This window comes from Oncorhynchus nerka, linkage group LG2, assembly GCF_034236695.1.
Source record: "Oncorhynchus nerka isolate Pitt River linkage group LG2, Oner_Uvic_2.0, whole genome shotgun sequence".
NCBI classification, from domain to species: Eukaryota; Metazoa; Chordata; class Actinopteri; order Salmoniformes; family Salmonidae; genus Oncorhynchus; species Oncorhynchus nerka.
The window spans coordinates 5,374,983-5,401,161 of NC_088397.1; the positions used below are offsets into that span (position 1 = coordinate 5,374,983).

Sequence of the window (26,179 nt, forward strand, 5' to 3'; positions counted from 1 at the left end):
CTCCCACTTAAAAAGATGAGAGAGGCCTGTAATTTTCATCATAGGTACTTCAACTATTACAGACCAAATGAGAAAAAAAATCCAGAAAATCACATTGTATGATTTTTAATGAATTTATTTGCAAATTATGGTGGAAAATAAGTATTTGGTCACCTACAAAGAAGCAAGATTTCTGGCTCCTTGGGAGCATCCTCGGGAGCAATTTCCAAACGCCTGAAGGTACCACGTTCATCTGTATAAGCAATAGTACGCAAGTATAAACACCATGGGACCACGCAGCGTTCTGTCTCCTAGAGATTAATGTACTTTTGTGCGAAAAGTGCAAATCAATCCCAGAACAACAGCAAAGGACCCTGTGAAGATGCTGGAGGAAACAGGTACAAAAGTATCTATATCCACAGTCAAACAAGTCCTATATCAACATAAACTGAAAGGCCACTCAGCAAGGAAGAAGCCACTGCTCCAAAACTGACATAAAAAAGCCAGACTACGGTTTGCAACTGCAAATGGGGACAAAGATTGTACTTTTTGGAGAAATGTCCTCCGGTCTGATGAAACAAAATAGAACTGTTTGGCCATAATGATCAAATCAAATCAAATTTGATTTGTCACACATGGTTAGCAGATGTTAATGCGAGTGTAGCGAAATGCTTGTGCTTCTAGTTCCGACAATGCAGTAATAACCAACAAGTAATCTAACTAACAATTCCAAAACTACTGTCTTATGGACAGGGGGGGAGGGTTGCAAGCTGAAGAACACCATCCCAACCGTAAAGCACGGGGGTGGCGGCATAATGTTGTGGGGGGGGCTTTGCTGCAGGAGGGACTGGTGCACTTCACAAAATAGATGGCATCATGAGGAAGTAAATGTATGTGGATATATTGAAGCAACATCCCAAGACATCAATCAGGAAGTTAAAGCTTGGTCGCAAATGGGTCTTCCAAATGGACAATGACCCCAAGCATACTTCCAAAGTTGTGGCAAAATGGCTTAAGGACAACAAAGTCAAGGTATTGGAGTGGCCATCACAAAGCCCTGACCTCAATCCTATAGAACATTTGTGGGCAGAACTGAAAAAGTGTGTGCGAGCAAGGAGGCCTAAAAACCTTACTCAGTTACACCAGCTCTGTCAGGAGGAATGGGACAAAATTCACCCAACTTATTATGGGAAGCTTGTGGAATGCCACCTGAAACGTTTTACCCAAGTTAAACAATTTAAAGGCAATGCTATCAAATACTAATTGAGTGCATGTAAACTTCTGACCCACTGGGAATGTGATGAAAGAAATAAAAGCTGAAATAAATCATTGTCTCTACTATTATTCTGACATTTCACATTCTTAAAAATAAAGTGATGATCCTAACTGACCTAAGACAGGGAATTTTTACCAGGATTAAATGTTAGGAATTGTGAAAAACTGAGTTCAAATGTATTTGGCTAAGGTGTATGTAAACTTCCGACTTCAACTGTATATATATATATTAATAGTCGGGAAACAGGAAGTTCCGGGCAGGCTCCAGACACAATGAAGTCTGCGGAACTGTGCTCTGAAGACAGCAGCGTGTGTCCGTTTCAGAAGTATTACTAAAGGTATGCAATAGCACGTTTAAACGCTCTAATATCGAAAGAACATGTCGTAAAATGTGAGGTAACAAATCCGTCAAGGTATTATCGTGTTTGTTAAAGGTGTTATGACGTTTTAGTTTTGTGCTGAACCGAGTGAGTGAAGAACGTAAATTAAAAACGATTTTATCTAGCTAGCTAAGTGTCGACTTAGGGTTTGTCAGAGTGAATGTATGTACATTATTTCGTCAATATAATTTCATAACGATTCATTTGATTTGACATGTATTTTATATATGTACATGAGCTGGTAAAATGGCGGCGCCTCTCGGTCTGAGTCAATAGACTTGCAGGCTGTGCGGCTGCACCAGAGAGACAGTTTCAGGGTTGTTTTACTATTTAGAAGCAGAATGTCATGTTCATCTGATTTCTACATGTCACTGTAACATTATTCAGACACATTCAGTTGTTTCTATATTAATCGATAGTAGTTACTATGGTGTGAATGGGGAAATACAATCGGTTGTGAGTGAAATAGTGGAAAATAGTACATAGTTATGCCTCAAACTGCAACCTTGTATTAATTGTTTATTTAGTCATTTATGCGTTAACGTGGATTTTAGGAAGTCTGCTATAGCTTATCTGCACGTAGAGTGAACATGTTTAATAAGGGTTACATGGAGAAAATATCTGAAAGGAAAATGGAGGCCGTCCTGTCAGCAAAATATATTAGACATAAACCCTCCATGAACGCTTGAAAAAAATAAAGAAAAGACGCTCTCTTTATACCCCAAAATAATGATTAAAACAAGGTGGATAGTAAAGAACATGTTTACCAACACTTCTTGGACAGACCAGAGCCGTTAGATATGAACTTTAGTAACTGTTCTTCGTCCTGTAAGCGTTGCTGGGCAACGCAGGAATTCTGATAGCGTTCAGGGCTGCGGGACAGAAGGTCGTGGGTTCGCAGACCACCGTGAACAAGAGTAAGGGTGGATAGATCTATTTTATGGTGAAAGCATTGCATGAATCTATCATCGTATTTGCAGATCTGAGGGGTGGGGGAAAGCATTTTATAAACATGTCATACAAGTCTACGTCATTTTACGTATTAGCCAAATGTTTTTAATACCACACAGGCTAAGAATGGAGAAAGGCCTATGTGTTCATCTCCATATTTCTCCAATGCCAAATCAGTGTTTCTTGTTTGCAACGAAATTGTCCCGGTTTGCAAATAACTAAATCTGAGACCATCTGACATGATTGGTGGACGGGAGGTCCAGTATAAACACAAACTTGCTTCCTTGACAACGGCTCTGCTCCGTTAAGCCCTAGAAGTATAAAAACCCGGATGTCTGCAGAGGATTCATCTGCAGTCAGATATCGGATTGACCATCCAGTCTTTTAGCAGAGAAATGTAAATCTCTAACTGCTGGCTACTCTCATTCTGTGTCTTTAACCCAACAAGCATTTCCCTAAAAGCTGTCTGATACCAAAAAAAGCCAATACCGATTAATCGGCCGATTTTTAATAAAAAAAATAAAATATTATTTGTAAAAATGACAATTACAACAATACTGAATGAACACTTATTTTAACTTAATATAATACATCAATAAAATCAATTTAGCCTCAAATAAATAATGAAACAATTTGGTTTAAATAATGCAAAAACAAAGTGTTGGAGAAGAAAGTAAAAGTGCAATATGTGCCATGTAAGAAAGCTAACGTTTAAGTTCCTTGCTCAGAACATAAGAACATATGAAAGCTGGTGGTTCCTTTTAACATGAGTCTTCAATATTCCCAGGTAAGATGTTTTAGGTTGTAGTTATTATAGGAATTATAGGACTATTTCTCTCTACACCATTTGTATTTCATTAACCTTTGACTATTGGATGTTCTTATAGGCACTTTAGTATTGCCAGTGTAACAGTATAGCTTCCGTCCCTCTCCTCGCTCCTCCCTGGGCTCGAACCAGGAACACAACGACAACAGCCACCCTCGAAGCAGCGTTACCCATGCAGAGCAAGGGGAACAACCACTCCAAGTCTCAGAGCGAGTGACGTTTGAAACGCTATTAGTGCGCACCCCGCTAACTAGCTAGCCATTTCACATCGGTAACACGGGCCTCATCTCGGGAGTTGATAGGCTTGAAGTCATAAACAGTGAAATGCTTGACGCACAACGAAGAGCTGCTGGCAAAACGCACAAAAGTGCTGTTTGAATGAATGCTTACGAGCCTGCTGCTGCCTACTACCGCTCAGTCAGACTGCTCTATCAAATCATAGACTTAGTTATAACATAATAACACACAGAAATACGAGCCTTTGGTCATTAATATGGTCGAATCCGGAGACTATCATCTCGAAAACAAGATGTTTATTCTTTCAGTGAAATACGGAACCGTTCCGTATTTTATCTAAGGGGTGGCATCCATAAGTCTAAATATTCCTGTTACATTGCACAACCTTCAATGTTATGTCATAATTACATAAAATTCTGGCAAATTAGGCGGCCCAAACTGTTGCATATACCCTGACTCTGCGTGCAATGAACGCAAGAGAAGTGACACAATTTCACCTGGTTAATATTGCCTGCTAACCTGGATTTCTTTTAGCTAAATATGCAGGTTTAAAAATATATACTTCTGTGTATTGATTTTAAGAAAGGCATTGATGTTTATGGTTAGGTACACATTGGAGGAACGATACGCACCGCATCGATTATATGCAACGCAGGACACGCTAGATAAATTAGTAATATCATCAACCATGTGTAGTTAACTAGTGATTATGATTGATGATTAATGCTAGCTAGCAACTTACCTTGGCTTACTGCATTCGCGTAACAGGCAGTCTCCTCGTGGAGTGCAATGAGAGGCAGGTGGTTAGAGCATTGGACTAGTTAACCGTAAGGTTGCAAGAATGAATCCCCCGAGCTGACAAGGTGAAAATCTGTCGTTCTGCCCCTGAACGAGGCAGTTAACCCACCGTTCCCTGGTAGGCCGTCATTGAAAATAAGAATGTGTTCTTAACTGACTTGCCTAGTTAAATAAAGTTGTAAAAAAAAAAAAAAAAAGGTAGGCCAAACCAAAAATACCGATTTCCGATTGTTATGAAAACTTGAAATCGGCCCTAATTAATCGGCCATTCCGATGAATTGGTCGACCTCTAGTTTAAACATCTTCTATTGTACAGAAAGTAAATAGCTTAATAAATTGGTAGCGACATAATTAGATTTGAAGTCTTTTTTTGTTTGTCTCCTGGGCTATAGAAGCTTGTAGCTCAGTCTCTGAATGTCAAGGAAACAATGTAACATCTTTCCTGGTTATTTTACAGCCTGTTTCTAGCATAAAGCAGCTCTGACCAAAACACTGTTATAGATCTCTTTATATAATCAGATCAGTTTTATTTTCTTCATGTTTGACATATTTTCTGTGCTTTTTGACATCATCTTCACTAAAAAGAGGCCTATGGCATAACCCCTCAAGTGGAGTCTGCGTTTTAACTCAACAGCCCTTCACTGACATGGAGGTAGGCTATTTAAAGAGTGCATGGTGAGTGTGCGCTAGTCCATGCGCAAGATTGTGTGTATTGTTTGGGACTTTGGGCCTAATCAACAAAAAGATCTGAAGAAACCTTTCGCTCTCCTCCTCACAGCACAGCCATTGGTTAGGATAGGACTACACAGCACAGCCATTGGTTAGGATAGGACTACACAGCACAGCCATTGGTTAGGATAGGCCGACACAGCACAGCCATTGGTTAGGATAGGCCGACACAGCACAGCCATTGGTTAGGATATGCCTACACAGCACAGCCATTGGTTAGGATAGGCCTACACAGCACAGCCATTGGTTAGGATGACACAGCACAGCCATTGGTTAGGATAGGACTACACAGCACAGCCATTGGTTAGGATAGGACTACACAGCACAGCCATTGGTTAGGATATGCCTACACAGCACAGCCATTGGTTAGGATAGGCCTACACAGCACAGCCATTGGTTAGGATATGCCTACACAGCACAGCCATTGGTTAGGATATGCCTACACAGCACAGCCATTGGTTAGGATATGCCTACACAGCACAGCCATTGGTTAGGATATGCCTACACAGCACAGCCATTGGTTAGGATATGCCTACACAGCACAGCCATTGGTTAGGATATGCCTACACAGCACAGCCATTGGTTAGGATATGCCTACACAGCACAGCCATTGGTTAGGATAGGACTACACAGCACAGCCATTGGTTAGGATATGCCTACACAGCACAGCCATTGGTTAGGATAGGCCTACACAGCACAGCCATTGGTTAGGATATGCCTACACAGCACAGCCATTGGTTAGGATAGGACTACACAGCACAGCCATTGGTTAGGATATGCCTACACAGCACAGCCATTGGTTAGGATATGCCTACACAGCACAGCCATTGGTTAGGATATGCCTACACAGCACAGCCATTGGTTAGGATATGCCTACACAGCACAGCCATTGGTTAGGATAGGCCTACACAGCACAGCCATTGGTTAGGATAGGACTACACAGCACAGCCATTGGTTAGGATAGGACGACACAGCACAGCCATTGGTTAGGATAGGCCTACACAGCACAGCCATTGGTTAGGATAGGCCGACACAGCACAGTCATTGGTTAGGATAGGACTACACAGCACAGCCATTGGTTAGGATATGCCTACACAGCACAGCCATTGGTTAGGATATGCCTACACAGCACAGCCATTGGTTAGGATAGGCCTACACAGCACAGCCATTGGTTAGGATATGCCTACACAGCACAGCCATTGGTTAGGATAGGCCTACACAGCACAGCCATTGGTTAGGATATGCCTACACAGCACAGCCATTGGTTAGGATATGCCTACACAGCACAGCCATTGGTTAGGATATGCCTACACAGCACAGCCATTGGTTAGGATATGCCTACACAGCACAGCCATTGGTTAGGATAGGCCTACACAGCACAGCCATTGGTTAGGCAGCATAAAAAAAAGTTTTGGCTCAACAAGCACAGAGCAGGCCGTTTCTCAGGGTTGGAATAACCTTTGCAGTGTGTAATGCAGCCTAGTTGTATTTACACCACCCCAGCAACTATCCTAGAACCATATTATGACTTTGCTCTGTGCTTCTCCCAGCATGCACTTCATATCCTATAGCCCAGGGCTCTCCAACCCTGTTCCTGGAGAGCTACAGTCCTGTAGGCTTTCGCTCTAACCCTAATCTAGCACACCTAATTCTATAAACTGAACCAATGGGGTTGGAGTTAAACCTCCAGGAGGGTAGCTCTCCAGGAACATGGTTGGAGTGAAAACCTACAGGAGGGTAGCTCTCCAGGAACAGGGTTGGAGTTAAACCTACAGGAGGATAGCTCTCCAGGAACAGGGTTGGAGTTAAAACCTACAGGAGGATAGCTCTCCAGGAACAGGGTTGGAGTTAAAACCTACAGGAGGGTAGCTCTCCAGGAACAGGGTTGGAGTTTAAACCTCCAGGAGGGTTTCTCTCCAGGAACAGGGTTACAGGAGGGTTCCAGGAACAGGGTTGGAGTTAAAACCTACAGGAGGGTTGGGTTTCAGGAGGTTTCTCTCCAGGAACAGGGTTGGAGTTAAACAGGGTTGGAGTTAAAACCTACAGGAGGGTTTCTCTCCAGGAACAGGGTTGGAGTTAAAACCTACAGGAGGGAAGCTCTCTAGGAACATGGCTGGACAGCCCTGCTTTAGCCTATAGACTATGGATAATTTGATTGACATCACACTAAATGGCCTATAGTCACACTTGATATTGTGGTCCAGCAGAGAATCAGAGATGAGGGGCGGCATCAGGCACACATTGATATGTAGCCAATCAGTGTTCAGGGTTCCAACCACCCAGTTTATAAAGTCTAATAAGCAAGTAATTGTCAAACACTGAGAAATATTGACATGTCATCAATTACAAATGGCATGACCCTCTTCTGGACTATATTAAAACAATACTCAACCCTCCCCTTGACTGAAATGGAAACAGCACAACCCTCATTTTCCTCCAGGTAACCATTCTGTACATTTAGATCCATCTCTTACTTTGTGTAATTTAAAGTGTGAACTTTCTGTCTAATGTTTTGAATGAATGTTTTGGTGTCAATGTTTATCTACCTGATCTGTTGAAATGAGAATTGAACAACAAACAAAGATAATATTTTTTGAGAATAAAGAACTGACAAGATTGTTTTCTGCTTGTCATTATATCTACAGGACGACTTGAATTAAGTCTGAGGCCGGTAACATCAACAGTGAGGACAAACCCAGCCTGCCACTCTCCTTCCACACTGAGTAGAAACCTACAGTCACTGGGTCCTGATTGTGACAGTGGAGCCCAGTTTGCTCTGCAGGATCCAGAGATGGCATCAGTGAAGCTGGAAGACTGCAGTCAAACACTGGAGCTGAATGTCAACCTTAAAGATGAAGAAGAGGAGGAGAAGATTGGGAAATCTGTTAGTCATGGTAACAGCAGGTTCCTCATAAGTTAGACTGGGTCGTAAGTTAGACTGGGTCGTAAGTTAGACTGGGCCATACGTTAGACTGGGCCATAAGTTAGACTGGGCCATAAGTTAGACTGGGTCATAAGTTAGACTGGGTCATAAGTTAGACTGGGTCATAAATTAGACTGGGCCATAAGTTAGACTGGGTCATAAGTTAGACTGGGTCATAAGTTAGACTGGGTCATAAATTAGATTGGGCCATAAGTTAGACTGGACCATAAGTTAGACTGGGCCATAAGTTAGACTGGGCCATAAGTTAGACTGGGCCATAAATTAGACTGGGTCATAAGTTAGACTGGGCCATAAGTTAGACTGGGCCATAAGTTAGACTGGTTCATAAATTAGACTGGGTCATAAGTTAGACTGGGTCATAAATTAGACTGGGTCATAAGTTATAGAGGTCTAACGCTAGGAGAGAGGAGACTAAAGAACTGAAGTAGACAAACTGCCAGAGTTGTAAAGTTCTATGAAATGAGTTTGTGTCGTTACTAACCCTTGTGATGGTGAGTGGAGGATGATATGAAATGAGTCTGTGTAGTTACTAACCCTTGTGATAGTGAGTGGAGGAGGATTCTGGGTAATTATTTTCACCCCTTTAGCCTTAGACTGTTGTCAGGGTTGGTGTCAATTCCAGATCATTCAGGAAATAGACTGAAATTCCAATTCTCTTCAATGCTTTTCAATTAGCAGCATGTGGAATTTGGAATCAGGTTTACTTTCTGAATGGACTGTTATTTAAAAGGAATTGACCCCAACCCAGACTGTTACCCACTTTTAGAATAGTTTTACTCCCCTGTATTGTACAGCCTACTGATATGAAGTCATATGTCACCTGGTACAGACAGAAGAGGACTGGCCACCCCTCAGAGCCTGGTTCCTTTCTAGGTTTCTTCCTATGTTCCTCTGTTCCTGCATTCTAGCAAACCTACTCATTAAGCCTACTCATTAAGCCTACTCATTAAGCCTACTCATTAAGCCTACTCATTAAACCTACTCATTAAACCTACTCATTAAGCCTACTCATTAAGCCTACTCATTAAACCTACTCATTAAGCCTACTCATTAAACCTACTCATTAAACCTACTCATTAACCTACTCATTAAACCTACTCAATAAGCCTACTCATTAAACCTACTCAATAAGCCTACTCATTAAACCTACTCAATAAGCCTACTCATTAAACCTACTCATTAAACCTACTCAATAAGCCTACTCATTAAACCTACTCATTAAACCTACTCAATTAAGCCTACTCATTAAACCTACTCATTAAACCTACTCATTAAACCTACTCATTAAACCTACTCATTAAACCTACTCATTAAGCCTACTCATTAAACCTACTCATTAAACCTACTCATTAAACCTACTCATTAAACCTACTCATTAAACCTACTCATTAAACCTACTCATTAAACCTACTCATTAAACCTACTCATTAAACCTACTCATTAAACCTACTCATTAAACCTACTCATTAAACCTACTCATTAAACCTACTCATTAAACCTACTCATTAAACCTACTCATTAAACCTACTCATTCAAGGCTTTTTTTTTTTTACTACTTTCTACATTGTAGAATAACAATGAAGACAAACTATGAAATAACACATGGAATCATGTAGTAACCAAAAAAAGAGTTAAACAAATCTAAATATATTTTATATTATTCAAAGTAGCCACCCTTTGCCTTGATGACAACTTTGCACACTCTTGGCATTCTCTCAACCAGCTTCACCTGGAATGCTTTTCCAGCAGTCTTGAAGGAGTTCCCACATTTGATGAGCACTTGTTGGCTGCTTTTTTTTTTTTTTTTTTGAGTGGGCAGGTTGATGAGAGACAGTCAATGTTTCACACGTTATCCAGATAATGGCGGTTAGCACTTGGTCTATAGCAGCTTCCCACCAGAATGGGCTTTAGGGGAGGTAGATGAATCTGTAGCCGTATTACTTCAACAGTATTTAACATGAGATCGTCTCTAATCTTTACAGGAATGTGGTTCTGAATATAAACAGCAACACCTCCCCCATTGGCATTTCTGTCTTTTCTGTAGATGTTATAACCATGTATTGCTACCACTGTATCATCAAAGGTATTATCTAAGTAGAGTTTCAGAGATAGTCAAAATATGAATGTCATTTGTAACTAGCAAGTTATTGATATCATGAACCTTGTTTTTTAGGTTACATATATTAATATGGGCTATTTTTAGCACTTTTCTGGGTTGCTTGATTGTTTTTAATGCTTTACTGAGAAGCTTATCAGGTAGAATTACTTATATTATGTACATTGGAGATGATAGTGCTGTGAGCTGCACAAAGTGGTCTTCTTACTAGGGCACACTGGTAGCCATGCTGGTTAAGTGTGGCTTTGAATTCTAAATAAATCACAGACAGTGTCACCAGCAAAGCACTCCCACACCACCTCCATTGCTTCACGGTGGGAACCATCACACCTCCTCCTCCATGCTTCACGGTGGGAACCATCACACCTCCTCCTCCATGCTTCACGGTGGGAACCACACATGCAGAGATCATCCGTTCACCCACATCACGTCTCAGAAAGACATGGCAATTGGAACCAAAAGGACAGACCAAAGGACAGATTTCCACCGGTCTAATGTCCATTGCTTGTGTTTCTTCGCCCAAGCAATTCTCTTCTTCATATTGGTGTTCTTTAGTAGTGGTTTCTTCGCAGAAATTCCACCATGATGGCCTGATTCACACAGTCTCCTCTGAACAGTTGATGTTGAGATGTCTGTTACTTGAACTCTGAAGCATTTCTTTGGGCTGCAATCTGAGGTGCACTTGACTCTAATGAACTTATCTTCTGCAGCACAGGTAACTCTGGGTCTTCCTTTCCTGTGGCAGGTCCTCATGAGAGCCAGTTTCATCATAGCAATTGATGATTTTTGTGACTGCACTTGAAGAGACTTTCAAAGTTCTTGAAATTATTGAGTATTGAGTGACCTTCATGTTTTAAAGTAATAATGGACTGTCATTTCTCTTTGCTTATTTGAGCTGTTTTTGTCACAATATGGACTTGGTATTTTACCAAATAGGGCTATCTTCTGTATCCCACCCCTACCTTGTCACAACACAGGTGATTGGCTCAAATGCATTAAGAAGGAAAGAAATTCCACAAATTAACTTTTAACAAGGCACACCTGTTAATTGAAATGCATTCCAGGTGACTTCCTCATGAAGCTGGCTGAGAGAATACAAAGCTTTCATCAAGGCAAAGGGTGGCTACTTTGAAAAATCTCAAATATATTTTTGAAGTATTCAGTATTATTATACAATGTAGAAAATAGTAAAAATAAAGAAAAACCCTGGAAGGAGTTGGTGTCCAAACATTTGACTGGTTCTGTATATCACACCAACTGACTGGTTCTTCTGATTTTGTTCACACAGGAGACCGTGTTGAGACATTCTCTACATCCAGAGAGCAACAGCAGGAAGATCATAGAGCTAAGAGATCTCATCACTGCCCACATTGTGAGGAGAATTTTCCAATTCTATCAAAGCTAAAAGTACACTTAAAAATACACACAGGAGACAATCTGTATTCCTGTACTGACTGTAGCAAGAGATTCACAACATCAAGGGCTCTGACACTTCATCAGAGAGTGCACACTGGAGAGAAGCCTTACTCCTGCTCGTACTGTGGAAAATGCTTCACAACATCGTCTGAGTTAACAGTTCATCAGAGAACACACACTGGAGAAAAGCCTTATATCTGCTCTGACTGTGGGAAGAGTTTTTCTCACCTGTGTAACTTTAAAGCACACCAACGTATACATGCAGGAGAGAAGCCTTACTCCTGCTCAGACTGTGGGAAGAGTTTCTCTCAACAGAACCATTTAAAATCGCACCAACGTATACACACAGGAGAGAAGCCTTACTTCTGCTCTGACTGTAGGAAGAGTTTTTCTCACCTGTGTAACTTTAAAGCACACCAACGTATACATGCAGGAGAGAAGCCTTACTCCTGCTCTGACTGTGGGAAGAGTTTCTCTCAACAGAACCATTTAAAATCACACCAACGTATACACACAGGAGAGAAGCCTTACTACTGCTCTGACTGTGGGAAGAGTTTCTCTCGATTGGATACTTTAAAATCACATGAACATATACATACAGGAAAGAAGCGTTACTACTGCTCCGACTGTAGGAAGAGTTTCTCCCACCAGGGTAGCTTAAAAAAACACCAATGTATACACACAGGAGAGAAGCCTTACTCCTGCTGTGACTGTGGAAAAAGCTTCACAGCATCATTTGATCTAAAAGTTCATCTGAGAACACACACTGGAGAGAAGCCTTACATCTGCTCTGACTGTGGGAAGAGTTTCTCTCAACAGAACCATTTAAAAACACATCAACGTATACACACAGGAGAGAAGCCTTACTCCTGCTCTGTCTGTGGGAAGAGTTTCTCTCAAGAGAGCAACTTAAAAACACACGAACGTATGCATAAAGGAGAGAAGCCTTACTACTGCTCTGTCTGCGGGAAGAGTTTCTCTCAACAGAGCAATTTAAAAACACACCAACGTATACATAAAGGACAGATGCCTCATCAGTTCTCTCAGACCAGCTAAGATTAAAATCACTCCCATCACTCAATTTTCATCTCATTGCTTGACTTGGACTGAAATAGGTGCCGGTACTGTTTTGTATTTAGCTTCCACAACATACATCATTCATAAGTAAATGATCTGCTATAGAATATAAATTGGTATGTGTTATTCACTGACATGTGGACTTAAACTTCATTGTGTTCTGTGACATTTTAATCACTGCGTTGTAGAGATGATATCTTTATCTATGTATGTTGCTATTGTGAGGTTAACACACGTCTAGCAGATTTAATTAGTCTGTCATAGGTTGTTATTCTATTCGTATTATTCATCGGTTCTGCCCCACAAAGGAAAATGTCAATAAACTCAATGATGCACTTTATTGTCTGCGGATTCAGTTTGTTCTAGTTTCCATGGTTAGTTTCCATAGTTTCTACCTGCCCGAATGCATAGTGCCAACTGTAAAGTTTGGTGGAGGGGAATAATGGTCTAGGGCTGTTTTTTTTACAGTATTCACCCCCAAGTCAATACTTAGTAGAAGCACCGTTGGCAGTAATTACAGCTGTGAGTCTTTCTGGGTAAGTCTTTAAGAACTTTGCATATCTGAATCCTGCCATTTTTGCAAATTTTTCTTGGGAAAATTACTTAAGAGCTTTCAAGTTGGATGGGGAACATTAGTCAACAGCAATTTCAAAGGCCACAGATTCTCAATTGGATTCAGGTCTTGCCTTTTTTCAGCAATGGCTTCCATAAAGCCCAGCTTTGTGGAATGTACAGGTGGTAATTGTCCCATGGCCGGTTTCTCCCGTCTCAGCTGTGGGTCTCTCCAGCTCTTTCACAGTTACCATTGGCCTCTTGGTTGCTCCTCGGTCTAATACCTTCCTTACCAGGTCACTGAGTTTTGGTGGACGGCCTTCTTTAGTCAGAAGTAGTGCTTGTGCCATATTCTTTCCATTTTTTAATATTTTTTTATAATGGATTTAACAGTGAGTTCTTGACCTACTGATGGCGTGGCTGCTATGACAACGGGCTGTTCAGACTGTACTCAGGCCTGTACGGCTGTAGCTGTAGGGTTCCCTATAAAGTGCATAGGGCCCAGGTCAAACGTTGTGCATTGAGTTCAACACAGTGATCATTTTCAGACACTTTCTGTTTTCCTTCTCCTATCCAGATCCAACCTTGAAGCATAATTAATCTAACCAGTATATGATAGACATCCTCAATGAATCCTGAGCATGAATTCATTAGTTGTAATGACAGATTTCATATGGGGAGAGGCCACAGAACAGGGGACGAGGAGGAGGAGGAAGGCTCCACAGAACAGGGGATGAGGAGGAGGAGTAGGAGGGATCCACAGAACAGGGGGCCCAGAGGTGGAGGGCTCCACAGAACAGGGGGCCCAGAGGTGGAGGGCTCCACAGAACAGGGGGCCCAGAGGTGGAGGGCTCCACAGAACAGGGGGCCCAGAGGTGGAGGGCTCTGGAGGTGGAGGGCTCCACAGAACAGGGGGCCCAGAGGTGGAGGGCTCCACAGAACAGGGGGCCCAGAGGTGGAGGGCTCCACAGAACAGGGGGCTCTGGAGGTGGAGGGCTCTGGAGGTGGAGGGCTCTGGAGGTGGAGGGCTCCACAGAACAGGGGGCCCAGAGGTGGAGGGCTCCACAGAACAGGGGGCTCTGGAGGTGGAGGGCTCTGGAGGTGGAGGGCTCCACAGAACAGGGGGCCCAGAGGTGGAGGGCTCCACAGAACAGGGGGCCCAGAGGTGGAGGGCTCCACAACAGATTCAATCAAATGTATCCTGCATCTCTCTCTCTCCCTGTCTCTCACTCCCGACCTCTCCCCCTCTCTCGTAACAACCATGTAAATTCAAGTAGTTGAACAATCAGGTGCTCTCTCTCTCAGTAAAGTAGAGGAGTAATCTGCCAGAGGCTGAGCATTTCAAATGATCTTAACCAGACACTTAATTCAATTCCTACAGCTTTATGAACAAAATAAGTGGTGTGTTTAATTCAAATAATCAGCACAAGGTACGAAGTCTATCAGAGTATGGGCACTGGTCAAAACAAGTAGTGAAGTCAGAGCTGGATTACAACCAAAAAGTGTTTGTTTGACTCCCTCAGTTATATCTTGACCAACAAAAAAAGAAACGTCCGTTTTTCAAGACCCTTGTTTTTCAAAGATAATACCATTATTGGCCTTCTTGCAACACCTGAGCTAAGAAAAGATTTACTAAATAAACTAATGCAACATATTGAATGCCAACCACCATTAAACCCACCGAAGAAGAAGTCCTGTTGCGTTTTGATAGTCGGGGAACAGGAAGTTCCGGGCAGGCTTCAGCCACAATTGTTCTCTGAAGGCGATAGCGGTTGTGTCCGTTTCAGAAGTATTAACTAAAGGTATGCAATAGCACGTTTAAACTTTCTAATATCGAAAGAACATGTCGTATCATGTTAGGTAGCAAATCCGTCAAGGTATTATCGCGTTTGTTAAAGGTTTTATGACGTTTTAGTTTTGTGCTGAACGGAGTGAGTGAAGAACGAGATTAAATATATTTTTAGAAGTCACATTTAGCTAGCTAAGTTTAGACTTTGGGTTTGTCAGAGTGAATGAATGTACATTATTTCGTCAATGTAATTTCATAAAGATTTCATTTTGATTTGACATGTTTATTTCTGATTAGTTCATATGTTATGAGCTGTAAAACGGCGCCTCTCGGTCTGAGTTTATTATTGCGGCTCACCAGAGAGACAGTTTCAGGGTTGTTTTACTGTTTAGAAGCAGAATGTCATGTTCATCTGATTTCTACATGTCACTGTAACAATATTCAGACACATTCCGTTGTTTCTATATTTATCTATAGTTGTTACTATGGTGTGAATGGGAAATACAATATGTTTTTGTGAGTGAAAGTGGAAAATATGACATAGTTCTGCCTCAAACTGCAACCTTGCATTACTTGTTTACTTAGTAATTTGTGAATTTAGGAAGACTACTATAGATGAACTGCACTTAGGTAGTGAACATTATTTTTTAATACGCTAATCTGAACGGAAATGGATGTCCGTCTGGTGAGCAAAATATATTTGACATAAACCCTCCCTGAACGCTGAATAAAAATATAGAAAAATATCCCCCATAGCCAAAATAATGATTAAAACAAGGTGGATAGTAGAGAACATGTTTACCAACACTTCTTGGACAGACCAGAGCCGTTAGATATGAACTTTAGTAACCGTTCTTCGTCCTGTAAGCGTTGCTAGGCAACGCATGAATTCTGATAGCGTTCAGGGCTGCGGGCCAGAAGGTCGTGGGTTCGCAGACCACCGTGAACAAGAGTGGGGGTTGACATCTATTTTATGGTGAAAACATTGCATGCATCTATCATCGTATTTGCAGGTCTGAGAAAAACACTTTCCTTTTAATAAACATTTCATGCAAGTCTACGTTATTTGACTTATTAGCAGAATCTTTTTTTATTACCACACAGGTTAAGACTGGACAGAGAGAGAGAGAGGCCTGTGTGTTCATCTTATCAAATTTCTCCGATGCCAAATCTGTCCCTGTTTACAAATAATCAAATGTGAGACCATCTGATCATGGTACTTTAAATAGTTCAACCTTTCCACGCCAGACAGAGTAAAAGACAAGCTACCTTTCCACTCCAGACAGAGTAAAAGACAAGCTACCATTCCACTCCAGACAGAGTAAAAGACAATCTACCTTTCCACTCCAGACAGAGTAAAAGACAAGCTACCTTTCCACTCCAGACAGAGTAAAAGACAAGCTACCTTTCCACTCCAGACAGAGTAAAAGACAAGCTACCTTTCCACTCCAGACAGAGTAAAAGACAAGCTACCTTTCCACTCCAGACAGAGTAAAAGACAAGCTACCTTTCCACTCCAGACAGAGTAAAAGACAAGCTACCTTTCCATGCCAGACAGTAAAAGACAAGCTACCTTTCCACTCCAGACAGAGTAAAAGACAAGCTACCTTTCCATGCCAGACAGAGTAAAAGACAAGCTACCTTTCCACTCCAGACAGAGTAAAAGACAAGCTACCTTTCCACTCCAGACAGAGTAAAAGACAAGCTACCTTTCCACTCCAGACAGAGTAAAAGACAAGCTACCTTTCCACTCCAGACAGAGTAAAAGACAGAGTAAAAGACAAGCTACCTTTCCACTCCAGACAGAGTAAAAGACAAGCTACCTTTCCACTCCAGACAGAGTAAAAGACAAGCTACCTTTCCACTCCAGACAGAGTAAAAGACAAGCTACCTTTCCACTCCAGACAGAGTAAAAGACAAGCTACCTTTTTAAAAGACAAGCTACCTTTCCACTCCAGACAGAGTAAAAGACAAGCTACCTTTCCACTCCAGACAGAGTAAAAGACAAGCTACCTTTTTCCAGACAGAGTAAAAGACAAGCTACCTTTCCACTCCAGACAGAGTAAAAGACAAGCTACCTTTCCACTCCAGACAGAGTAAAAGACAAGCTACCTTTCCACTCCAGACAGAGTAAAAGACAAGCTACCTTTCCACGCCAGACTGAGTAAAAGACAAGCTACCTTTCCATGCCAGACAGAGTAAAAGACAAGCTACCTTTCCACTCCAGACAGAGTAAAAGACAATTCATGTTTGATCCCAAAATGTGTTCGGAAGCTTCTTAGGGAGGGTGTGACACAATTTCTGAACCCACAGAGGCAGAGGTCAAATCAAGGTCCTAACGCATCGCCGTGTGCCTCTTCAAGTTTTGTAACAATGTGAAGGGCTCCGTATAGCACCGCATTGACATGACTGGTGGACGGGAGGTGGGGGCGGGAGGTCCAGTATAAACACAAACTCACTTCCTTGACAACAGCTCTGCTCCGTTAAGCGCTAGAAGTATAAAAGCCCAGATGCCTACAGAGGATGCATCTGCAGTCAGATATCGGATTGACCATCCAGTCTTTTAGCAGAGAAATGTAAATCTCTAACTGCTGGCTACTCTCATTCTGTGTCTTTAACCCAACAAGCATTTCCCTAAAAGCTGTCTGGGTTTTAACATCTTTGGGGCGGCAGGGTAGCCTGGTGGTTAGAGCGTTGGACTAGTAACCGGAAGGTTGCAAGTTCAAATCCCCAAGCTGACAAGGTACAAATCTGTTGTTCTGCCTCGAACAGGCAGGCCGTCATTGAAAATAAGAATTTGTTCTTAACTGACTTGCCTAGTTAAATAAAGGTTACAAAAAACAGACCAGTAAATAGCTTAATAAATTGATAGTAACAGAATTAGATTAGTATATTTATTTTTGTTTTGTTTTGTCTCGTAGGATATAGAAGGTTATATCTCAGCCTCTGAATGTCAAAGAAATGAAACCGTGATATGCATCTGAGTCACTTCTTTCCTGTTTATTTTACAGCCTGTTTCTAGCATAAAGCAGCTCTGACCAAAACACTGTTATAGATCTCTTTATATAAGCAGATCAGTTTTATTTTCTTCATGTTTGACATATTTTCTGTGCTTTTTGACATCATCTTCACTAAAAAGAGGCCTATGGCATAACCCCTCAAGTGGAGTCTGGGTTTTAACTCAACAGCCCTTCACTGACATTCACTGACATAGGCTATTTAAAGAGTGCCTGGTGGGTTGAGGAATAGGCTAGTCCGCGTGCAAGATGGTGGTTTATGTTTTAGGGACTTGGTCTAATCAACAACAACAAAATCTGAAGAAACCTTTCACTCTCTTCCTCAACTGCCACCATTGGCCGACACATCACAGCCATTGGTTAGGATGACACAGCACAGCCATTGGTTAGGATGACACATCACAGCCATTGGTTAGGATGACACATCACAGCCATTGGTTAGGTAGCATTAAATAAAAAACGTTTTGGATCAACAAGCAGAGCAAGTCGGGGCTCAGGGTTGGAATAACCTTTTGTAGTGTGTAATGCAGCCTAGTTGTATTTACACCATCTCAGCAACTGTCTTAGAAATACAGTATAACTTTGCTCTGTGCTTCCTCCCAGCATGCACTTGGTATTCTATAGGCTATGGATCATTTGATTGGCATCACACTAAATAGCCTATAGTCCCACTTGACTAGATTAAAACAATACTAAACCCTCTCCTTGACTGACATTGAAAAAGCACAACCCTCATTTTTCTCCAGGTAACCATTCTGTACATTTAGATTCTGTACATTTATCTCTCTTACATTGGGTCATTTAAAGTGTGAACTTTCTGTCTAATGTTTTGAATGAATGTTTTGGTGTCAATGTTTATCTACCTGATCTATTGAAATGAGAGAATTGAACAACAACAAATATAATATATTTTGAGAATAAAGAACTGACAAGATTGTTTTCTGCTTGTCATTATATCTACAGACCGACTCAGATTAAGTCTGAGGCCGGTAACATCAACAGTGAGGATGAACCCAGCCTGCCACTCTCCTTCCACACTGAGTCCAAACCTACAGTCACTGGGTCCTGATTGTGACAGTGGAGCCCAGTTTGCTCTGCAGGATTCAGAGATGGCATCAGTGAAGCTGGAAGACTGCAGTCAAACACTGGAGCTGAATGTCAACATTAAAGATGAAGAAGAGGAGGAGAAGATTAGGACAACTGTTAGTCATGGTAAGAGCTGGTTCTATCTATAAGTTATCTTCATAAATTAAACTCCATAAGTTATGACCAGTCTATTGATAGGTTGAATTCTGTAATTCTGACATCACATCCCTGAATGACTGGTCTATCTGGAGTGATCAGAGTGTAGACTAAAGAAGTGAAGTAAACAAACTGCCAGTGTTTTAAAGTTCTATGAAATGAGTCTGTGTAGTTACTAACCCTTGTGATAGTGAGTGGAGGAGGGTTCTGGTCAATTCCAGATATTTTGGGAAATAGACTTGAAATTCCAATTCTCTTCAATGCCTTTACATTAACCAAATGTGGAATTGGAATTTGGTTTGCTTTCTGAATGGACTGTTATTTACATGGAATTGACCCCAACCCAGACTTACCCACTTTTAGAATAATTGTATTCCCCTGTATTGTACAGCCTACTGATATGAATACATATGTCACCCGGTACAGACAGAAGAGGACCGGCCACCCCTTTGAGCCTGGTTCCTCTCTGTTTCTTCCAAGGTTCCTGCTTGCTGGGGAGTTTTTCGTGGCCACTGTGCTTCTACATCTGCATTGCTCTTTGGGGCTTGAGGCTGGGTTTCTATTCAGCACTTATACATGCCCCATGTATTTTATACAACCCTTTGTACATCAGCAGTTGACACACAGTTCTTTACAGAAACCTAAAACCCCAAAAGAGCAAGCAATGCAGATGTAGCTTCATAAAATAAGTACAGTACCAGTCGAACGTTTGGACACACCGTTAGGGTTCGTTCCTTTACTTCCTTCCTTGTCAATCATTGGTTCGTTGGTGAAATTAGCATTATGACAATTATCTTTAATTAAATCATTCAGAAACCTTTATTAATGCAATTGCAGAAAGAAGGAACATAGCATGCGTGTTTCAGAATAAGTTCTGCGTCTAACAAAAGGCCTCCAGTTGTTTTATTACACCCTGAGTCGCGCTCTGATGATGTCACTGCCGACATCATCATCATCTACTCCTGGGACCAAAACCATGCCTACAGAGCTGTATAAACAGTTCCTTTAACTGTTAGCTAAACACTTAGCAGTAAATGTCCCCTCGCCCCAAAGCGGATTTATTGTGGAATGTTTGCCTCGGTCTTATCTCCCCTGCAGAGTTCTGTCTAAGTCACACATTTCTAAGAGGGGCCTCTTTATAATGAGGCAGAAAGAGAGAGAGAGGGAGAACTAAAATATAACTGTAGAACAATACTAAACCTCTACAATGAATTTATATTGTTAATCTGTAGTATAAAACCTTATACATGTAAGGAGGGAGGGGTCTTTTAACCCCTCCCCTTCTATTAATATAACATAAGCATAATCAATTATTCTAATACATCAAATATTTGTACAGCCCCAAATCATGACCCCCTAGGTGAATCCTGACAACACCTACTCATTCAAGTGTTTTTCTTTTTTTCTGCTATTTTCTACATTGTAGAATAATAGTTAAGACATCAACACTATGAAATAACACATATGGAATCATGTAGTAACCAAAATAGTGTTAAACAAATCAAAATATACTTTGTATTCAAAGTAGCCGCCTTGATGACAACTTTGCTTTACTTTTGGTTTTACAAAGTAGTAAATAGTTAAAGAAAACCTGTTGAATGAGTAGGTGTGTCCAAACTTTTGACTGGTGCTGTATATATGCTGACCTAACATAATCGTTTGATGTGCTTTCACCGTAAAGCCTATTTGAAATTGGACACTGTGGCTGGATTTACAAGAAGTTTATCTTTAAAATGGTGTAAAATACTTGTATGTTTGAGGAATTTAAATTTTGGGATATCTGTTGTTTTGAATTTGGAGCCCTGTAATTTCACTGGCTGTTGTCGAGGTGGGACGCTAGCAGACAGGTTAAGAAGCACTTTGTGGCAACTACTGATGTAAAAAGGGCTTCATAAAATACATTTGATTAACATGTATATCACACCAACTGACTGGTTCTTCTGATGGTGTTCACACAGGATACCATGTTGAGACATTCTCTACATCCAGAGAGCAACAGCAGCAGGAAGATCACAGAGCTAAGAGGTCTCACCACTGCCCACATTGTGAGGAAATGTTCCCAGGTTTATCAAAGCTAAAAATACACTTAAAAATCCACACAGGAGAGAATCTGTATTCCTGTACTGACTCTGGGGAGAGATTCACAACATCAAAGGCTCTGACATTTCATCAGAGAGTGCACACAGAAGAGAAACCGTACTCCTGCTCGTACTGTGGGAAGAGTTTCTCTCAACAGACCAACCTAAAAAAACACCAACGTTTACACACAGGAGAGAAGCCTTACTCCTGCTGTGACTGTGGAAAATGCTTCACAACCTCATCTGAGCTAACAGTTCATATGAGAACACACACTGGAGAGAAGCCTTACATCTGCTCTGACTGTGGGAAGAGTTTCTCCCACCAGGGTAGCGCAAAAGCACACCAACGTATACATACAGGAGAGAAGCCATACTCCTGTTCTGACTGTGAGAAGAGTTTCTCCCGATTGGGTACCCTAAAATTGCATAAACGTATACATACAGGAATTAAGCCTTACTACTGCTCTGACTGTAGGAAGAGTTTCTCCCACCAGGGTAGCTTTAAAGCACACCAACGTATACATACCGGAGAGAAGCCATACTCCTGTTCTGACTGTGGGAAGAGTTTCTCCCGATTGGGTACCTTAAAATCGCATGGACGTATACATACAGGAAAGAAGCCTTACTACTGCTCCAACTGTGGGAAGAGTTTCTCTCAACGGAACCATTTAAAATCACATGAACGTATACACATAGAAAAGAAGGCATACTCCTGTTCTGACTGTAGAAAATGCTTCACAACATCATATGATCTAAAAGTTCACCAGAGAACACACACTGGAGAAAAGCCTTACATCTGCTCTGACTGTGGGAAGAGTTTCTATCAACAGAGCAGCTTCAAGAAACACCAACGTCTACACACAGGAGAGAAGCCTTACTCCTGCTCTGACTGTGGAAAATGCTTCACAACATCATCTGATCTAAAAGTTCACCAGAGAACACACACTGGAGAAAAGCCTTACATCTGCTCTGACTGTGGGAAGAGTTTCTCTCAACACAGCAGCTTCAAGAAACACCAACGTTTACACACAGGAGAGAAGCCTTACTCCTGCTGCGACTGTGGAAAATGCTTCACAACATCATTTGATCTAAAAGTTCATCTGAGAACACACACTGGAGAGAAGCCTTACACATGCTCTGACTGTGGGAAGAGGTTCTCTCAACAGAACCATTTAAACACACATCAACGTATACACACAGGAGAGAAGCCTTACTACTGCTCTGTCTGTGGGAAGAGTTTCTCTCAACAGAGCAATTTAAAAACACACCGACGTATACATAAAGGAGAGAAGACTCATCAGTTCTCTCAGACCAGCTAAGATTAAAATTAAAATGATTTTAATCTCATTGCTTTACTTGGACTGAAATAGGTGATTTTAATCTCATTGCTTGACTTGGATTGAAATAAGTGATTTTAATCTCATTGCTTGACATGGATTGAAATAAGTGATTTTAATCTCATTGCTTTACTTGGACTGAAATAGGTGATTTTAATCTCATTGCTTGACTTGGATTGAAATAAGTGATTTTAATCTCATTGCTTTACTTGGACTGAAATAGGTGATTTTAATCTCATTGCTTGACTTGGATTGAAATAAGTGATTTTAATCTCATTGCTTGACTTGGATTGAAATAAGTGATTTTAATCTCATTGCTTTACTTGGACTGAAATAAGTGATTTTAATCTCATTGCTTGACTTATCTCATTGCTTGACTTGGACTGAAATAGGTGATTTTAATTTTACTTCTGAAATTGATTTTAATCTCATTGACTTGGACTGAAATAGGTGATTTTAATCTCATTGCTTGACTTGGACTGAAATAGGTGATTTTAATCTCATTGCTTGACTTGGACTGAAATAGGTGATTTTAATCTCATTGACTTGGACTGAAATAGGTGATTTTAATCTCATTGCTTGACTTGGACTGAAATAGGTGATTTTAATCTCATTGACTGAAATAGGTGATGACTTGGACTGAAATAGGTGATTTTAATCTCATTGCTTGACTTGGACTGAAATAGGTGATTTTAGAGGAAACCCTTTTAATCTCATTAGGCGGCACACCCTTTGACTTGGACTGAAATAGGTGATTTTTAATCTAAAATGTTTCATGTATCAATGATAAGTTGACTTTTGGACTGAAATAGGTGATTTTTAATCTCATTGCTAGTAAATAAATATTTGACTTGGTACTACTGAAATAGGCTGATTTTAATGCAGGAGGTTCACGGTTGAATTGGACGAGGTTATGAAATACGTTGACTGTGATGTTTAAAACCTTTTTACTCGGGAGATTCACGGTGCCCAAAAAATTCCTAATGAGTTAATTGTTACATGATTCATTTAATAGGTGATTTTAGATACATAACAGTCATCAGATTAATGAAAGTAAAGTCACGACAATTGTTGATTTCTCCTCAGTCTGTGCAACTACCAAAAGCGAAATACGTCATCAGCACTCCCACAAGTCTCCAGAAAACTTGTTTTGTAAGGCTCTTTTCAGTATAACGTTGACTAGAATTGAATTTGTTTGCTGGCCTCATAAATACTAGTCAATTAGCTAATATTTAATTTTTTCTGGGGGCAGTTTGACTTGCAATCTCTTTTAGCACTGCTAGCTACAGAAGTTAGCTACAGTGATTTTAACTGCCATCAGTTGTGTTATTGTCATATGTTGCCTTTTCCACCGTTTTTAAAATGCATACTGGCATTTGTGCGGGAAACCGAACACTTAAATAAAGGTTCAATAAAAAATGCACATGGGAAATCCTGTACATTAGATGTCTGAATACATTTAAAAAATATATTTTTCTCTTGCCTTTTTAAGCAGCCGGTACAAAGTTTAGTGGTGAACAGATGGGGCGCTCTCCTGTTGCCTAGCCAGCTTTCAGGTGCCTGTAAAAACATTTTGATAGACATCTATCTCCCGCTCTCTAATGCCCCAGGACATGTCAAGACTTGACAGTTCATGCAGAAGTCATGGGACTTAAACCTCTGCACTGAGATGCAGTGTTTTAGACCACTGCGCCACTCAGGAGTTAATGGAAGTCATTTAATTAAACTGTTGGAGCGGATGTTGATGGAAGTCATTTAAACTGTTGTAGCGGATGTTGATGGAAGTCATTTAAACTGTTGGAGCGGATGTTGATGGAAGTCATTTAATTAAACTGTTGTAGCGGATGTTGATGGAAGTCATTTAATTAAACTGTTGGAGCGGATGTTGATGGAAGTCATTTCAACTGTTGGAACGGATGTTGATGGAAGTCATTTAATTAAACTGTTGGAGCGGATGTTGATGGAAGTCATTTAAACTGTTGTAGCGGATGTTGATGGAAGTCATTTAAACTGTTGGAGCGGATGTTGATGGAAGTCATTTAAACTGTTGGAGCGGATGTTGATGGAAGTCATTTAAAACTGTTGGAGCGGATGTTGATGGAAGTCATTTAAACTGTTAAACGGATGTTGATGGAAGTCATTTAAACTGTTGGAACGGATGTTGATGGAAGTCATTTAATTAAACTGTTGGAGCGGATGTTGATGGAAGTCATTTAAACTGTTGTTAGCGGATGTTGATGGAAGTCATTTAATTAAACTGTTGGAGCGGATGTTGATGGAAGTCATTTTTGTTGGAGCGGATGTTGATGGAAGTTCGGATGTTGATGGAAGTCATTTAAACTGTTGGAGCGGATGTTGATGGAAGTCATTTAATTAAACTGTTGGAGCGGATGTTGATGGAAGTCATTTAAACTGTTGGAGCGGATGTTGATGGAAGTCATTTAAACTGTTGGAGCGGATGTTGATGGAAGTCATTTAATTAAACTGTTGGAGCGGATGTTGATGGAAGTCATTTAAACTGTTGTAGCGGATGTTGATGGAAGTCATTTAAACTGTTGTAGCGGATGTTGATGGAAGTCATTTAAACTGTTGGAGCGGATGTTGATGGAAGTCATTTTTAAAAACTGTTGGAGCGGATGTTGATGGAAGTCATTTAAACTGTTGTAGCGGATGTTGATGTCATTTAATTAAAGTCATTTAATTAAACTGTTGGAGCGGATGTTGATGGAAGTCATTTAAACTGTTGGAGCGGATGTTGATGGAAGTCATTTAAACTGTTGGAGCGGATGTTGATGGAAGTCATTTAAACTGTTGTAGCGGATGTTGATGGAAGTCATTTAAACTGTTGTAGCGGATGTTGATGAAGTCATTTAATTAAACTGTTGTCATTTAATTAAACTGTTGGAGCGGATGTTGATGGAAGTCATTTAAACTGTTGGAGCGGATGTTGATGGATGTCATTTAAACTGTTCATTTAAACTGTTGGAGCGGATGTTGATGGAAGTCATTTTTAAACTGTTGGAGCGGATGTTGATGGAAGTCATTTTTAAACTGTTGAGCGGATGTTGATGGAAGTCATTTAAACTGTTGGAGCGGATGTTGATGGAAGTCATTTAAACTGTTGTAGCGGATGTTGATGGAAGAACTGTTCGGATGTTGATGGAAGTCATTTAAACTGTTGGAGCGGATGTTGATGGAAGTCATTTAATTAAAACGGATGTTGATGGAAGTCATTTAAAGCGGATGTTGATGGAAGTCATTTAAACTGTTGGAGCGGATGTTGATGGAAGTCATTTAATTAAACTGTTGGAGCGGATGTTGATGGAAGTCATTTAAACTGTTGTAGCGGATGTTGATGGAAGTCATTTAATTAAACTGTTGGAGCGGATGTTGATGGAAGTCATTTAAACTGTTGGAGCGGATGTTGATGGAAGTC

General features: G+C 40.8%; 2 protein-coding genes and 1 long non-coding RNA gene across 4 annotated transcripts in view; 2 read left to right on the forward strand and 1 right to left on the reverse strand.

The window, feature by feature from the left end:
• The window catches only part of LOC135573344 (uncharacterized), a 123,962-nt gene that overhangs the window by 76,902 nt on the left and 20,881 nt on the right, over positions 1-26,179 (reverse strand). The gene's annotated exons all lie outside the window — the stretch shown is intronic.
• Positions 1,507-13,066, forward strand: LOC115125155 (zinc finger protein OZF-like). Of its 2 annotated transcripts, none has more exons than XM_065022350.1 (3): positions 1,507-1,592; positions 7,821-8,069; positions 11,524-13,066. In XM_065022350.1, exons 2-3 carry the CDS (start codon positions 7,967-7,969, stop codon positions 12,705-12,707), a joined length of 1,287 nt encoding a protein of 428 aa, XP_064878422.1. In that variant the 5' UTR covers positions 1,507-1,592; positions 7,821-7,966; the 3' UTR covers positions 12,708-13,066. The 2 variants fall into 2 exon arrangements, with proteins under 2 accessions (XP_064878422.1, XP_064878424.1); XM_065022352.1 differs by lacking the exon at positions 1,507-1,592 and adding an exon at positions 7,220-7,615.
• On the forward strand, positions 14,999-23,438 carry LOC135559531 (zinc finger protein 883-like). Its single transcript, XM_065022283.1, has 5 exons — positions 14,999-15,082; positions 19,050-19,298; positions 21,287-23,135; positions 23,194-23,341; positions 23,392-23,438. Exons 2-3 carry the CDS (start codon positions 19,094-19,096, stop codon positions 22,723-22,725), a joined length of 1,644 nt encoding a protein of 547 aa, XP_064878355.1. The 5' UTR covers positions 14,999-15,082; positions 19,050-19,093; the 3' UTR covers positions 22,726-23,135; positions 23,194-23,341; positions 23,392-23,438.